This window comes from Wolffia australiana, chromosome 15, assembly GCF_029677425.1.
Source record: "Wolffia australiana isolate 7733 chromosome 15, ASM2967742v1".
NCBI lineage: Eukaryota > Viridiplantae > Streptophyta > Magnoliopsida > Alismatales > Araceae > Wolffia > Wolffia australiana.
The window spans coordinates 6,127,526-6,142,000 of NC_135849.1; the positions used below are offsets into that span (position 1 = coordinate 6,127,526).

Here is a 14,475-nt window from a genome sequence, read left to right on the forward strand (position 1 = left end):
CGTGCCAAATTCAATTAACCTTGTGGTTGGGAACATTTTTTGTCATCAACATCTATCCCCATGCATTCGTTTGCTATTTTGGGCTTTAGCCCTCACAATCAAACCCAGGATGGTACTTGATGTGTACTCAAGTAATCTGTTATGATATGATGAAATAGGCAGATATTGAAAATTTCAGAATCTAGAAGGTTGAACATTAAAATATTAAAAAATAACAATTATAAATCTATGTCAAATTTGACAATAGACAAATAAGCATAATTGGTCGATGGCAAATAATTGTTTAAAAGAAGATCCATTTTACTAGCTTTGTTTCATTTCTATCTCACTTTTCCTTCTCCCCCACTCCCCCTCCCTCTTCCACTCCCTAAGATATGAAGGAGCAAGAAAAAGGTGAGATTCAAGTAGAAGCACTATTTTTATGGAAGCCCAAATCAAGGATCCAATTGACATTTAATATCTATGAACTAGAAGTTATGTACATATCTGATCAAATGCCATCACTCAAAATAATGACCACTTTATTGATGACAATTAGTGGGCCTTACAATTGGTCGATCTATCCCTCTATATTGATTGTAAAGGAAATGCAAAGTTTTGTAGGAACTCAATGTTTTTTTCGAAGATCAGGTTTTCAGCCTCTGATATAATCATACAAATTTAAATTTGGAATTAATTTTGGGGACATGCCATGAACATCTAGTGTGAATATGGAAATAAGGAAAATGAATTATGTCTGCTTATAAAAACATTAAATTGAAATTTATTCATGAGAAAAAAATTTACTATATATTATTAGAGCACAAAACTTCCAAAGTTATTCAGAATTATCTACCAATAAATTTATTCATCAGCAAACCCAGATCCTAGTTAACCAATAAATCACAAAACACAATACCGTGTTATCGCTATCGTTACCTGTGTCATTGAATGAGTGGCTTGAGTGGACCTATATAAGTTATCTTATATTCCTCAATTTACAAGTAAAAATAGCTTGCCATCACTATCATTGCTTCTGTCATACTCTGCCATTGCTTCTCATATTCTGTTATAGCTTATGTCTCTAGAAATCTCATGCAAAAATGGCAGAAGGGTATGCACCTATATTATTTCAATCCAATTTTTCTTCATAGATTTCATAGAAGATGAAACTTCTATCTCGACATTACACCTTTAGATACATGACACTATGAAAAATCAGTGCTCATAAAAAATACTCACTGATAGAATAGGCAGCATGAAAGAATGGTTGAGACTCTAGAAAAGCAAGGTCTGACTTCCAAATGCCACAAGGTCCAATAATTGAGATTGTGGGGGGGGGCTTGAGAGGTAAAGCCAAGGTAGCTGAGGGGGAGTTGGGAGCCAATGGCTAAAGAGGGAGTCGAGATCCCAAAAGGTAGTCAAGGGTGAGCTGACACCCTGAGGGGGAAAGACGAGGGGGCCGAGCAGGAGCGGAGAGCCCAAGAGGGAACTGGGAGATATAGAGGGAGCTGAGTGGAAGCCGGGGCCTGATCATGAGTCGGGAGCCCGAGATGGGGGCGAGAAATAGTTGAGAGCAGAGGCTGATTGGGAACTAAGCGAGAGACAAAAATGGAGGCTGAGCAAGAACCAAGAGTAGAGGATGAGCAGGAACAGAGGAGTTGACAGCTCGAGAGTGACGGCTGAGCGGTAGCAGAGAGCCTGAGAGTGGAAGCCAAGCGAAGCGGACGACCTGAGAGCGGGGACCATGTAGGAATGAAGAGCCTAAGTGTAGAGGCCAAGCCAAAGTCAGAGCGAGAGCTGATGGTTCGAAAGCAAAGGCTAAGCAAGAGCCAATCATGAGTCGAGAGGGTGCTACGGGGGAGTCGAGAGGGTGCTACGGGGTAGTCAAGAGCTAAGAGCCTGAGAAGGAATCTGGTGCAGGAGTTAACGGTTTGAGAGGGGAGGCTGAATGATAGCCAAGAAAGAGCTGAGAGGGTGCTAAGAGAGAGCCAATAGCTGTTAAGGGACCAGCGAAAGCCAAGAGTAGGGATCTCCCGTCCCAATACTGGTATTGGATTACGGTATCGAGACGGATGCTGTACTGGATACCAAAAATCAAATTTTCGGTATCCATTTTTTCTGATATTCGAATATCGGATAACGATATCAGATATCGGTTGCTATAGTACCAATATTCGATATCTGTATCTGTCTAGATGTCGTCATCTGCCTACGTCTCTTGGGAGGATGATGATATTGGATATCGGAGTTGGATATTGGATTTTCATATCCAACTTAGAAGGGTTGTGTGAAAATATAATTTAATCAACATAATACTACATTTTAGAGAGGATGTATGTGGACCAGCGGTTTAGTAGAGAGATTTCTTAATTACAATGTAGTTCATTTAATATATACAACTCAAACTTTTTGTTTTCTTCCATATGGGATAACAGGATTTGGAGTTTAACATTAAACTCGAACTCCTGTTGTCCCATATGGAAGAAAAAATAAAATTTGAGCTGTATTTATTAAGCGAGATAACAATATATTAAATATATACATTTAATACACATTAAATGATTTAATAATATATTAATGATTTATTAAAATATTATTAAATCATTTAATATATATGATGGAGGACCATCGAGAAGCCCCTGCTCAAGCTCGCCGGCAGCCGCAACGTGATGCCCCAGCCGACGTGAAGGACCTGGCCTTCAAGTACACGGCTTGACTATAGATCTAGTTAGATTTATTTCTGCATTTCTTTGTTTTTTATGAATAAGTTTAAGGCCACCTGTTTGGGCCCAATTCTAGTTTATTTTGTTCCTTGTTTAATGTGGACCATTAGGGGAAATGTCTTCCCATGGACATCCTCAACATTCCCCTAATGGCGCATTAGAGCAACCTACCTTATATATAAAGGACGGTCTGCTCTAATGGGAGGTTGGACCTCTTTTTGTGAAATCAAATTTGCCTCTTGTTATTTTCCCATTACGTGGGTCCCAGATCTGGATCTAGCAGTTCCATGATAGTTCTCATCGCCGGGTGGAACACAGTCACCATTTCCACCCGTCTATCGTTGATCAAGTCCCAGGACAACACTTGTTAGTTGATCGTCCCATCGTCTAGTGGATGACTGATCTCTATGACATCGCTGTTGGCTTCTTCTAATCAGCCAGGGATGACTGTTTCACTTTTTTTTCTCCACCGCGATTACCCTGCGCTGGTCGGCTTCTCAATGCCCGGAATCGTTATTTCCCTGTCACTTGTTGGTGTCACCATTCAATGATCAAATCAACTTTGGCGAGGATACTCTGAATTTGAGTATCGTGGGCTACCCTGAATCGGCAGTTAGCCTCCGTGTAACTGCCATGACGGTCTCCGATATCAGCCGCCAATGATTGCCTCTCCGTCGGTAATTTATTCTGCATTGGCCGGATCCTCAACATCCCAATTGTTATTTCACCGTTATTCGGTGGTGTCATTCTGAAGGCCAAATCCATTCCGGTTTGTGACCTTGTTGCCCTCATCCGGAGGGATTCTAATATCTGGTGGATCCTCAATGTTGATCATCACAAATTGTTCCTTCCTATGGTTCACCCAACCGATATCCGTCCGTCGTCCGGTATCGGACAACCGATATCCGATATCCGGGAAAAAATGGGACGGTGCCAGATATTGGATATCAGACAATACCTGTCTCTGAGGGGTAGACGGATATCGGTATCAGATACCGTAGGTAGTGGGACGCAACGGATACTGGTTGCTGGATATTGGAACCGGTACTCGGATCTCAAAAACCAATATCCACTGACAAAAATTAAGCTATCTATCTCAGTCATTGGTTTATTTAAATCTAACGACTTACGTTTTGATATATTATCAACCTCGATTAATATATACATTGTAATATTTTTATTTTCTTCCATATGGGATAACAGGATTCGTAGGTTACATTAAAATTCGAATCCTGTTATCCCATTATGGAAGATATATAAAATTGTGTGCTGTATATATCACACAAGGTAAATATATTAAATGAATTAATATTATATCGATAGATTTTTTAAGATTATAACCAGGTTATATATAATATATATTTATGATATTAATACTTCGTCTCATAAATACAGGCCAAATTTTCTTTTATCTTCCATATGGGATAAAGTGATCAGAGTTTGTTAATCTCGGAATCCTGATGTTATCCCATATGGAAGAAAAAAAAAAGTTCGACTTGTATATATTACAGCGCCAATAAACAAATTAAAAGCTCTAAATATCCTCTACCGCAAGTTGTTTCGCCTAATCGCTCTTTAATAATGAATGAAATATATATTTAGAAAATATATCGGTGTTGGATATCAAAAACCGATATCCACACCTGACATCCGATATCGTCATCCTTCCCCCTGAGACGGAGACGGATCTCAACATCGAGACGGATATCGGCACTGTAGCAACCGATATCCGATACCGATATCCGATATCTGAATATCGAAATGAACGGATACTGGAAATTGCCTTTCTGGTATCCAATACAGCATTTGTCCCAATACCTTCATCTGGTACTGGTATCGAGACGGGTGAACACTATTCCTTCCAATCGTACGTCATTGGGATCTCGTTTGTTCAATACCGACAGTGGACCCATCGACCGAGGAAAAAATTTGATTGATCGTGGAGCCAAATCTCGTGGCCTCATTCGATTGGATCTCATTGTTGACCTTCCACTGATTATGATGAGTCCAAGAAGAGTTCATCCATTCTGATAAGTTTTGCTGGAATATTTTCCTTTGTCAAAGTATTTTCTCGAGTGCTAGAACCAGGTATGTGGAAGAACTAAAATCAGGTCAAGCTCTTCCTTATCGACTCCCTTTAACTTTCTTAGCTTAATTATTTTCTTCAGTGCCGACGACATCGTTCCTCTACCGGAGAGAGTTTTTACTTAGGTAGCCATTTCATATTTGAAGTAGGATTCTCTTCTTTGTATCGGACTAGATTTAATAACATCGAGGGTTGTGGACTCTTACGGGCAGTGATTGATTCCCTGCTTCATCAGTGTTCGGACCGATCGATCGGGTCATCGGGAGCCTACCGGCCCTAGATTTCTCGTGTCCCATGGCCCATTGTTCTAAATCGGCAACAATTGATTTACTTCTAGTTATCTTAAAAGTTGCATCTTTCAATCCCGGCATCGCATTCATCTATTTGCTGTGTTGTAAAACAATCTGACAATACCGTTGAATTGTTTTACGTCAATATATCCTACCTCGTTCAATATATACAGCTCAAATTCTGTTTTCTTCCATATGGGACAATAGGATTCGGAGTTTAATGTTAAACTCCAAATCCTGTTATCCCATACGAAAGAAAACAAAAAGTTTGAGAGGTATTTAATAAACGAGGTAGAATATTTATTAAAACATGTTGCATTGTTAACATAAATCATCTAAAATGATGTATAATACTGATTCTTTCAATAGATACTAGATATAGATATCTGGATACCAGTTCCGATATCCGAATATCGAAATCTGATATCTGGTATTCGATATCCACCTCATCCTTGCCCATTCAATATCATCTCCGATATCCGTTTTCACCTATCGGACAGATGTCGTCCGATGTTCAATATCAAACACTGTCACGGCTTTTTCTGGATATTAGATATTGAATGTCCGATACCGGATATCGGATGGATATCAGACGGACAATCCCTAGCCAAGAGCCTGAGAAGGAATCCTAGGGGGGATATTTTCTTAAGGGTGACCTAGTTTTTGAATCTTGTATGTTGGATGGGACGATAATGTGTCGGACGGGACGTGGACAAGAATATTCAGGATGGAAAAGATTGTGGATGGGATGTGGCATCCTCACATCCTTTCCTTCATCCCCGTCCAAGATGATCGTGCACTTTAATGACGCTGCCATGACTTTAACTCCTAGCCTACGATTCAGCCTACTCAACAAGAGATACCTTGAACACCCACCTCGTAGGGTCATCTCTCTCATCCATCCAGCAGATGCCATGTGGCGTGGTGCCTTAACCGAATAGGCATGCCCATGTGCCCCTTTAGATTGACTCTGAATGCGATATCTGAGACTGCGGTGGCACATGAGATTTAGTTAGTGACATGTATTGCAGATGTGCCAAAGTGGCCGCTCGCCCCAGCCCGATACTGAGACATCTCGTCAGCCACCCTGGAGCACTTTAGAAGGGTGCCACATGCCCAAGCAGAAAACCACCCTCTTGCAGCCCCTAAGGGCTTGCCCCATAGGGATGGGCACACATGGAAAAAAACATACTCATGTTTCCTAGCCGGAAAGAACTCGTCAAAACCCACTCGTAAACTCGCTTTTGCTGATGCGTTGAGTACCTGGCAATTGGAGGTCTCACACTTATCTTCAGATGGTGATGGAGGACCATCCAGCAGATGGCAGCTCAGCGACGACGACGCCACCCGAGGATGCCACGATGACGCGCCACCAGCCACGCTGAGGCGCTCGAGTCGACGTCCGTCATCCGGGGTTTAAGTACTCCGGGTAAGCAAGGCTTTACCATTTTATTATTTTCATCATCATGTTGTATTTGTTTCCGAATTATGGATTGGGCCATTATCGTAGGGCCCGTCCTCGTCTTTGATTTTATATTTTAGAATTGTATTTGAATTTGTAAGGAGAGACCGAACCACGTTTCACGACGGTTCGATCTCTCCCCACGTTCTCTTGGCACCCCTCCTCCCTATATAAGGGGAGGGCATGCCCAAGGAACATTCGGAAGTTTTTGAATGAATTGAATTTTTCAAAGAGCTTCCCCTTATTGTAGTCGTAGCGTAGGGGGTGTGGCTGGCCCCAACCACGTCGAGACCACTCCGTGGTTAGAGCTCACGATCCGCCCGTCGAGATCACTCCGGACGGGTCGTGCTAATCGTGCCGTCGAGATCACTCCGGTACGTTTAAAGATTCAAGAAGTCGGCATCGCCTCGCGCGGACGGAAGCCTGCATCGAGATTACTCTGGAGGCATCTGAACACACGAGACGCCGTCGACCTGCGCCGCATCGGGAGATTTGTCTTCATCGAGGAGACTCGCCCGCGACGATCAAGAACCTCTGTCGCCAAGGTTCTTGATTCTCTCCTCCACCTACACCCTTCTCAACTATTCGCCCCGACCATCTTCTACCCCGGCTCCCTGATTCCCCTCATCATCCTCGCCATTTCTTGATCCCCTTCCCCCCCCCTTCTTCACCTTCGCTGCTCTTGATTCCCTTCATCGTCCTCGCCATTTCTTGATCTTCTTTCATCATTCACCCAACGTTTCTTGATCCTTTCCCCCTTCACCTTCGTCATTCTTGATCTTATCATCAACCCCATCCCGTTTCTTGAACCCCATCCTCGACCCTCCACCCTCCCCCTTCTTCTTCTTGATTCTTGATCCCCAAACCCCGTTCTGGAACCCTCTCGCCCTCACCTCTACGCTCTCCCCGCCGCGGCCCCTGCTTCCCACCGCTCTCTCGCCGAACGCCTCAGCGTTGGCCCGCGCCGAGACCGGGCGCTTCGCCGTGTCCACGCCCAGCCCCGCGACTCGCCCGCGCCGCTGCCCGCCCGCGCCGCGACCTCGCGTCGCGCCCCAGCCCGCGTCGCGCCCAGCCCGCCCCAACCAGCGACCTCGCGTCGCGTCGTGACTCCGCCAGCGTCGTGAACGCACGCGCCCGCCGTGATCCGACCGCGCGCCGCGGACTCGTCAATCCCGCCGTGACCCAAAAGCGCGCCGCGGACTCGTCACTCCCGCGGCTCGTCAACTCCGCGCCGCGGCGTGATCCGCCGTGGTCCGCCAGCTCTGTCATCACCGTGTCATCGCCGCGACCCGCCATTTCGGATGTGCCTTGGACTAAGCCACCATCAGGTTCGCTCGTCTCCCCTCCCTCTTATTCCAGTACTATTACTGCTTGCAGTCCCGTTGCCCGCTATCGCGTCCCCTGCCAAGACCTCTGGATCGAACATCGGAATAGGCGTAGCCACCGACGTCGAGAGCAGGATTCTTTGAGGTAAACGGATTGTCTATGATTGCTTAAATATCGAACTCTCCAGGGCCGTTAGACGCCCCTCCCGTCCTAGTCGTCTAGTAAATTCAGCGGGTCAACGGGAGTCTGATTTCCGGATCATTCTACTCCGTGGCACGTCCCAATCTACTGTGCTTACCTGTCCGCGTCTTATCTGCTCGTTTATAAACTTCAGTCCCATAAGTTTGGCAAAGTTATATCATATCATCATTTCACTTGTGACGTGAAACGCGCCGTTCGATCCCGGCCGCCGTCGTTTCGCATCAGATGGGCACTTGGGTTTGATCCCTGAACCACTAGTTCATGAGAAAAAAGAAGTTATTGTAGATGATTAATATGTCTCCCCAATAGACATGGTTGTTCTGCTCTCTTTATGCAAATTTGTGCGAATATTTGTTCTATCCGGTTATCCAAACAGAACAAAAATGAATTTGCACAGACCCGTGTGCGGTTTGGATTGTGCTGAGTTGTGCAAATTTTGTGCAAATTTTAAACATCGTGTGAATTTTGTTTGAATTATGCGAACTTTTACCCATTGTCCACACTTTGTTCGAATTGTGTGAATTTTACAATGTGTGCGAATTTTGTTCGAATTGTGCGTACTGCGAATTCGTGCGAATTTTAGAACAATGAACAAACTCCTGTGCGGTTCTTTTGTGCAAATTTTTTTGTTCGTTTCAAACGAACATGTCTACTCCCCAAACTACTATATTATTAATGGGCTTGGGATCCGAACCGCAGAGATTTTGGTGGCAAATGAGATAATCTTGATATATATTTTCCCCTCTTATCCCCTACAATTGCTCAGGACGAGCGAGGTCGCTCGCCGGAGAAGATCCATGTCGCCGGCGTCGTCATCATCGGGAATTCTTCTCTCAAATCCGCTTAACCTTCGTAGATCGGTGCCGGTGACGAGAAATTTCGCTCCTCATCAGTTCGTTCAATTCCGACCGCATTGCCAGGCCAAGGAGCTCCACTTCAATCGCGACTTCTCCGCCACAAAGAGACTTCAGGTTCGTCTGGATCGACGATGATGTGGGTTTTCAGCGAGATTCAGTATTTGTGCGTGCTCTCTGATTGATCGTTTCTTCTTTGCGTGAGTGAATTCAGGCTGGCGTGGATTTGGTGGCGGATTTGGTGGGAGTGACTCTCGGCCCGAAGGGCAGAAATGTGGTTCTGCAGAACAAGTACGGGCCGCCTAAGATTGTTAACGACGGGGAGACTGTTCTTAAAGAGGTGTGCGCTCATCATCTTATCCATGAAACGAATTTGGTTGCAATGAGTGATGGGTTTTGGTCTCCAATGTGAATCTGTTCTTCGTAGTGTTCATTATTACGCTGATTTAAATTGTTGGCTACATTGTTTTGTTCAAATTCTCGGATTTAAGCTCACTGAAATATCTGCGTGACACGGCTTCTTAAGATTGAATTGGAGGATCCGCTGGAAAATATTGGCGTAAAACTGGTGAGGCAAGCCGGAGCAAAAACAAATGATCTTGCTGGAGATGGAAGTACTACTTCTATTATTCTTGCCCGAGGGTTGATTTCTGAAGGTGTCAAGGTACAGAAGTGAAGTTATGTCTTCTATAAATTATCCCACGCCATATTTTATTCGGGCTTATACGCATGCTCATGCTTCTAAAATTCCGGGGAAATCTACGCGAATACTTTCCCTACAATACCCAAAGATTCTTCATCTATTCCTCTCGAGGTTATTCTTCTGACTTAGCAGATAAAATATTTAGGTTCTTGCGGCAGGAATGAATCCAGTGCAAGTTTCCAAAGGGATTGAGATGACTGCCAGAGCGCTTGTTTCCGAAATTCAGTCTATGTCACGGGAGGTATTTTCGCTAATCCTGAGCAAGACTTCAGAATAATGATATTCTTCTTGCTGCTTTCTTCTATTAATTAATAGCTCTATTAGATTATTCAATCATGAATACTATGCTTATGTTTTGTTGAATATAATATTGAAATTCTTGACAAGGAATTGGCCTTATGGGCGATACCTTCTTTATGAATGCCTTTTTAGGGGTTTTTGTGCTCTGCTTACTCTGTGATTTTAATTTTGCCATGAACTTTTCAATTTCTCTTTTTGCTAGATCAATGGGTTAACAATGGCTTAGAGTTTCTGATATTCCATTGCAAAATAAGAAAGTTTTTTTGTTTTCTATAAACTGTATTTAATTTTTCTGATACTTTCTCGTCTTTCTACCTCTTTCTGACTTGTATATTGATTGAATCTTCCACGGTCTTCAGGTTGAAGACAATGAACTTGTTGATGTTGCCGCGGTGAGTGCCGGAAATGACTATTCTGTCGGTAACATGCTGGCAGATGCCCTCCGGAGAGTGGGAAGGAAAGGCGTGGTTAGGATTGAGAAAGGAAAATCCACCGAAAACACCCTGGAAGTCGTAGAAGGAATGCAGTTTGATCGGGGTTATTTATCCCCTTATTTCACAACAGATCGAGTTAGCAGAACAGCCGAGTTTGAGAATTGCAAGGTCCGGTGAGAATCCTCTGCCAGATTTCTATGGAGCAAATTGAGTAACGGGCATTCTGGCATATTTTTAGGTACTTCTGGTAGATAAAAAGATAACAAGTGCCAAGGAAATGTCCAAAATACTTGACTCCGCAGTCAGAGAGAAGTACCCACTTTTAATTGTTGGGGATGATGTTGAGCAGGACGTGCTTGGTCCTTTAATTAGGAACAAGCTTAGAGGTCTGATTAAGGTGGCTGTCATCAAAGCCCCTTCTTTTGGTGAACGGAAGAGTCACTATCTTGATGACATCGCCATTCTTACTGGAGGTACATTCATGCTATGTTGGGCTTTTGAGATTATGATTTGATGGTCGCACTTAAGTTATCGTTCCGTGGTTTATTCTTGAGGACAGCTACTGTGGTTAGAGATGACGCCGGGCTCAGCCTTGAAAAGGTAGGGAAAGAAGTCCTGGGTTCTGCTCTAAAAGTCGTGGTGACCAAGGATTCTACCCTTTTGGTCACTGATGGGAGCACACAAGCTTTGGTGGATACGAGGGTCCAGCAAATCTCTAATCTTCTTAAGGTATCTAACATTTTTACTCAAGTTTATGTTTACTTGACATCCAGCCGCAGATTTGTGCGGTCTTGATTATAAGAACTTTTATAGAGGACTTCTGGAGATAGATAAATATCAAAGCTTAAATATTGTTATGTTTCTAGTATTCTGTCAATCCATTAGGCAAAAGCTAAATGATAGACATCGCATCAGTGTTTTCTTCATTTTATATAATCAATCTGCTTCTTTGAGTTCAAGAACCAGAAACTCTTTTCTAACTACATAACCTTCAAGGTTTTAAGTCGAGGGTTTAGGATTTACAGTTGAGAGGTTAGGGCTCAGGGTTTGGGGGTTTTGGATTTCAGGGTTTATCATTGACTAACTTGTGTACATCTGAGTATGATCTAATTACTTTTATTTGGGATCACGATGCAGCCTTACGCTCAAAATTTTCCATTATGCTTGTATTAATCTTCATTTCTTGTTTGTTCCTAGAACACTGATGAGAAATTCAAGAAGAACATACTCAGCGAGAGGATAGCAAGACTGTCCAGTGGGATAGCGATTCTCAAGGTAATGGCTGTTCAAGTCAAAGACAACAGCCACACGCATTCCTTCGTCAGCCTCTCTGAGATCTTTCATTATCTCAGGTACAAATCTTTGACAGGTAGGCGCTCCCACAGAGGTAGAATTAAAGAACAAACTGCTGAGAGTTGAGGATGCTTTAAATGCGACCAAGGTAATTAAAGCACAAACATATTCTTATTTCCTGGAAATGGAATCGCCAAAGATCTAAAAAGCCGATCTCTGTGTCTCAGGCAGCGATTGATGAAGGAGTTGTGGTTGGAGGTGGCTGTAGTTTGTTGAGGCTGTCCCACAAGGTGGACTGCATCAAAGACTCACTGGACAACGAAGAACAGAAGGTAATCCAGGCATCAAAAGAGGGAGTTTGTTAAAGCAAAATTTAGGTTAAGTTTCTTGATCAGTGTTGGCCTATCCAATCTAGATGATGCGATGGAAGTTGGATCGACTCAGTCAAAGATCAATCTAATCGATGAACTCGATGCAATCGATCAAATTCTGATCGATCAGAGATTGATCGAAATAGAAAATTCGTAGATCTTATGAAGGAGGGGATCTTTTTATTTTTTGTCATTTCATCTGATCTAATTGTGTGCCACTTGTTAGATACTTTTTTATTCAGTTCTGCTCGACTTTTGGCCATTAATATTTTATTTTCATTTTTATCTATCCGATCTATGGAAGTCCCTTATTTTTAATGATACATACATTTTGTGTGCACTCTCGCCTATTCATGAAAAAAATATTTTCTAATGAATATCATGATTTTCTGTTGGGTTATTGAAATCGACGGATCAAGCAGAAATACATAGCTAGATTGAGTGAGTACCACTATACCAGATATAGTCATTTAATTGTTGACATATTTCTATTCAGGTTGGTGCTGATATCTTCAAGCGAGCTCTAAGTTACCCAACAAAGCTCATTGCAAAGAATGCCGGGAAGAATGGCAACGTTGTCATTGAGAAGGTTCACTCTCAAGACTCTTAAACTATTTCTTAGAAACAAATTGTTGAAGCAATATCTGGATTTTTGCTCCCATTTTTCCTTTTTGGGTTTCCAGATTCTATCCTCGGATGACGTCAGATATGGGTACAATGCTGCTAAAGACTGTTACGAAGATTTGATGGCTGCAGGAATTTTAGATCCATCAAAGGCACGTATCCTGCTACTGCCTAAATACTATTACATCGTTTTCCGCAAATATATGGATATGTTGAAGCACAAGATTTTGCCTAAAGTGGAAAATTGCCACCCATGCCATCAGATCTAGCTTTTGACACAGTTTGTAAGCGCTTGGATCTGACAACTATTTTCCTAACAGGTAGTGAGATGCTGCGTGCAGCACGCTGCTTCAGTGGCCAAAGCTTTTCTTATGTCTGACGTCGTAGTTGTAGACACTAGAGTGGAGCCTCATCCTCATTCAAGGAGGCCTCGAATGCCGACTTCTGGCCCATTACCTTCTTTCAGTAAAGCAACGCCAAGTTTCAGCCCACTACCCCCAAGGTTGACTCCGAGGTCTAAGGCACTACCTTTGTCCCCTCCTGGGTCAAGAGTTATTCCAGGTAAACCTTCTCACCCATTCAGGAACCCCAGTTGTTGATAGTGTTTGCCTATCCCAAATCCTTCCAACATTCGATATCCAAATGAACTCTGGATTATTTCAGATATCGGATATTGTATGGATGTTTAATATTTGCTCAATATCAGATATCTGGATGGACACTGTTAATTTGTAAACCTTGACTTAGAAGAAGAGGTGGTTAATATTATGAACTCCGAGAAGAAGATACTAGTCCGGTAGTTTAATTATGTATTTATATGTTTCATAGTAATAAAAAAAATATTTACTTTATATTTCAATTTAGATCTTGGATATTGAAAGAGCACTTTCCAACACTGATATCCGAGATTTTCATACAACCAGTGAGATGAAGATGGATGCTGATATCGGAAGACGGATATCAATGTTGGATAGTACCAACCAATATGTGGATATCTCGATAGCCAGATATCAGTTTTCACATTTCATACATATGGTAGAACATCTGTTCCTATATCATCATCTGATATTCGGATCGAGACGGGCAAACACTAGTTGTTGATGTTATCTATTTGTTTTTGGTCTTAATTTGGTGTCAATTTTTTGATTTCAGGTGCCCTGTAAATCTCCTCGGCCTAGGCGTCTTATGAGATTCACTGTCGAATATTTATAATATCTACAATTTTGTTTTCAAAAAAAAATCTACAATTCCCACATTCTGCATTTTTTGTCTTTTTCTCTCGAAATCCGATTACGCCTACTGTGTCGGGTATGGACATCTCGAAGAATGGGAAGCTTCCATCATCATCCACATGGGGATGAGCCCCATTGGATGGAGGGTCAAGAATTGTTTCCCACAATTGGATGAAAGTTGACTGTGGTTGGAGAATTTTGACCTACCCCTATCTGTCTCCGAGAAAAAAGGGAGTTGAAAAGGGTTGGAGATCCGTGCGGAACGAAATTGGAGGAGATATTTGATCCTCTTGATATTCTATATAATCGCCCTATCAAATGTTCGCTTCAGATTTCTTCTCTCAATCGATCTCGTGAAGGAGGATGCGCTGCTTGACTACTCAGGCTCAAGTTTGTTGTTCTTCTGTTCTTCATCCAGATTATAGATTGTGAGATGGATTAATTATGGATTTGCATTATGATGATTCTTCCTTTGGCATGGTGGTTTCATTTATTGTGGCGCTGGGGATGCTCAATTAGGGGAACTGTCCCTTTTTTTGTGGTTTTTCTGCGTGCATTCGTTCATTTTTTCATGCAATGTGGTTTCTCCATGAT

The 14,475-nt window shown here is 42.7% G+C and overlaps 1 protein-coding gene across 1 annotated transcript; it reads left to right on the top strand.

Moving 5' to 3' along the window:
* The first annotated feature begins 8,821 nt into the window (after window positions 1–8,821).
* On the top strand, window positions 8,822–13,902 carry CPN60BETA4 (TCP-1/cpn60 chaperonin family protein). Its single transcript, XM_078587393.1, has 14 exons — window positions 8,822–9,041; window positions 9,139–9,264; window positions 9,451–9,588; window positions 9,773–9,868; window positions 10,287–10,529; window positions 10,600–10,834; window positions 10,921–11,090; window positions 11,559–11,636; window positions 11,731–11,802; window positions 11,882–11,986; window positions 12,522–12,614; window positions 12,709–12,805; window positions 12,974–13,210; window positions 13,802–13,902. Exons 1-14 carry the CDS (start codon window positions 8,868–8,870, stop codon window positions 13,810–13,812), a joined length of 1,875 nt encoding a protein of 624 aa, XP_078443519.1. The 5' UTR covers window positions 8,822–8,867; the 3' UTR covers window positions 13,813–13,902.
* The last annotated feature ends 573 nt before the right edge of the window (window positions 13,903–14,475 follow it).

What these genes read in the sequence shown, in the direction of transcription:
- CPN60BETA4 (XM_078587393.1), top strand. Translation starts at nt 8,868, where the DNA reads ATGTCGCCGGCGTCGTCATCATCGGGAATTCTTCTCTCAAATCCGCTT. An exon ending in AAATCTCTAATCTTCTTAAG is followed by an intron (nt 11,091 to 11,558) that starts GTATCTAACATT and finishes GTTTGTTCCTAG; the next exon opens with AACACTGATGAGAAATTCAA. An exon ending in TGGACAACGAAGAACAGAAG is followed by an intron (nt 11,987 to 12,521) that starts GTAATCCAGGCA and finishes ATTTCTATTCAG; the next exon opens with GTTGGTGCTGATATCTTCAA.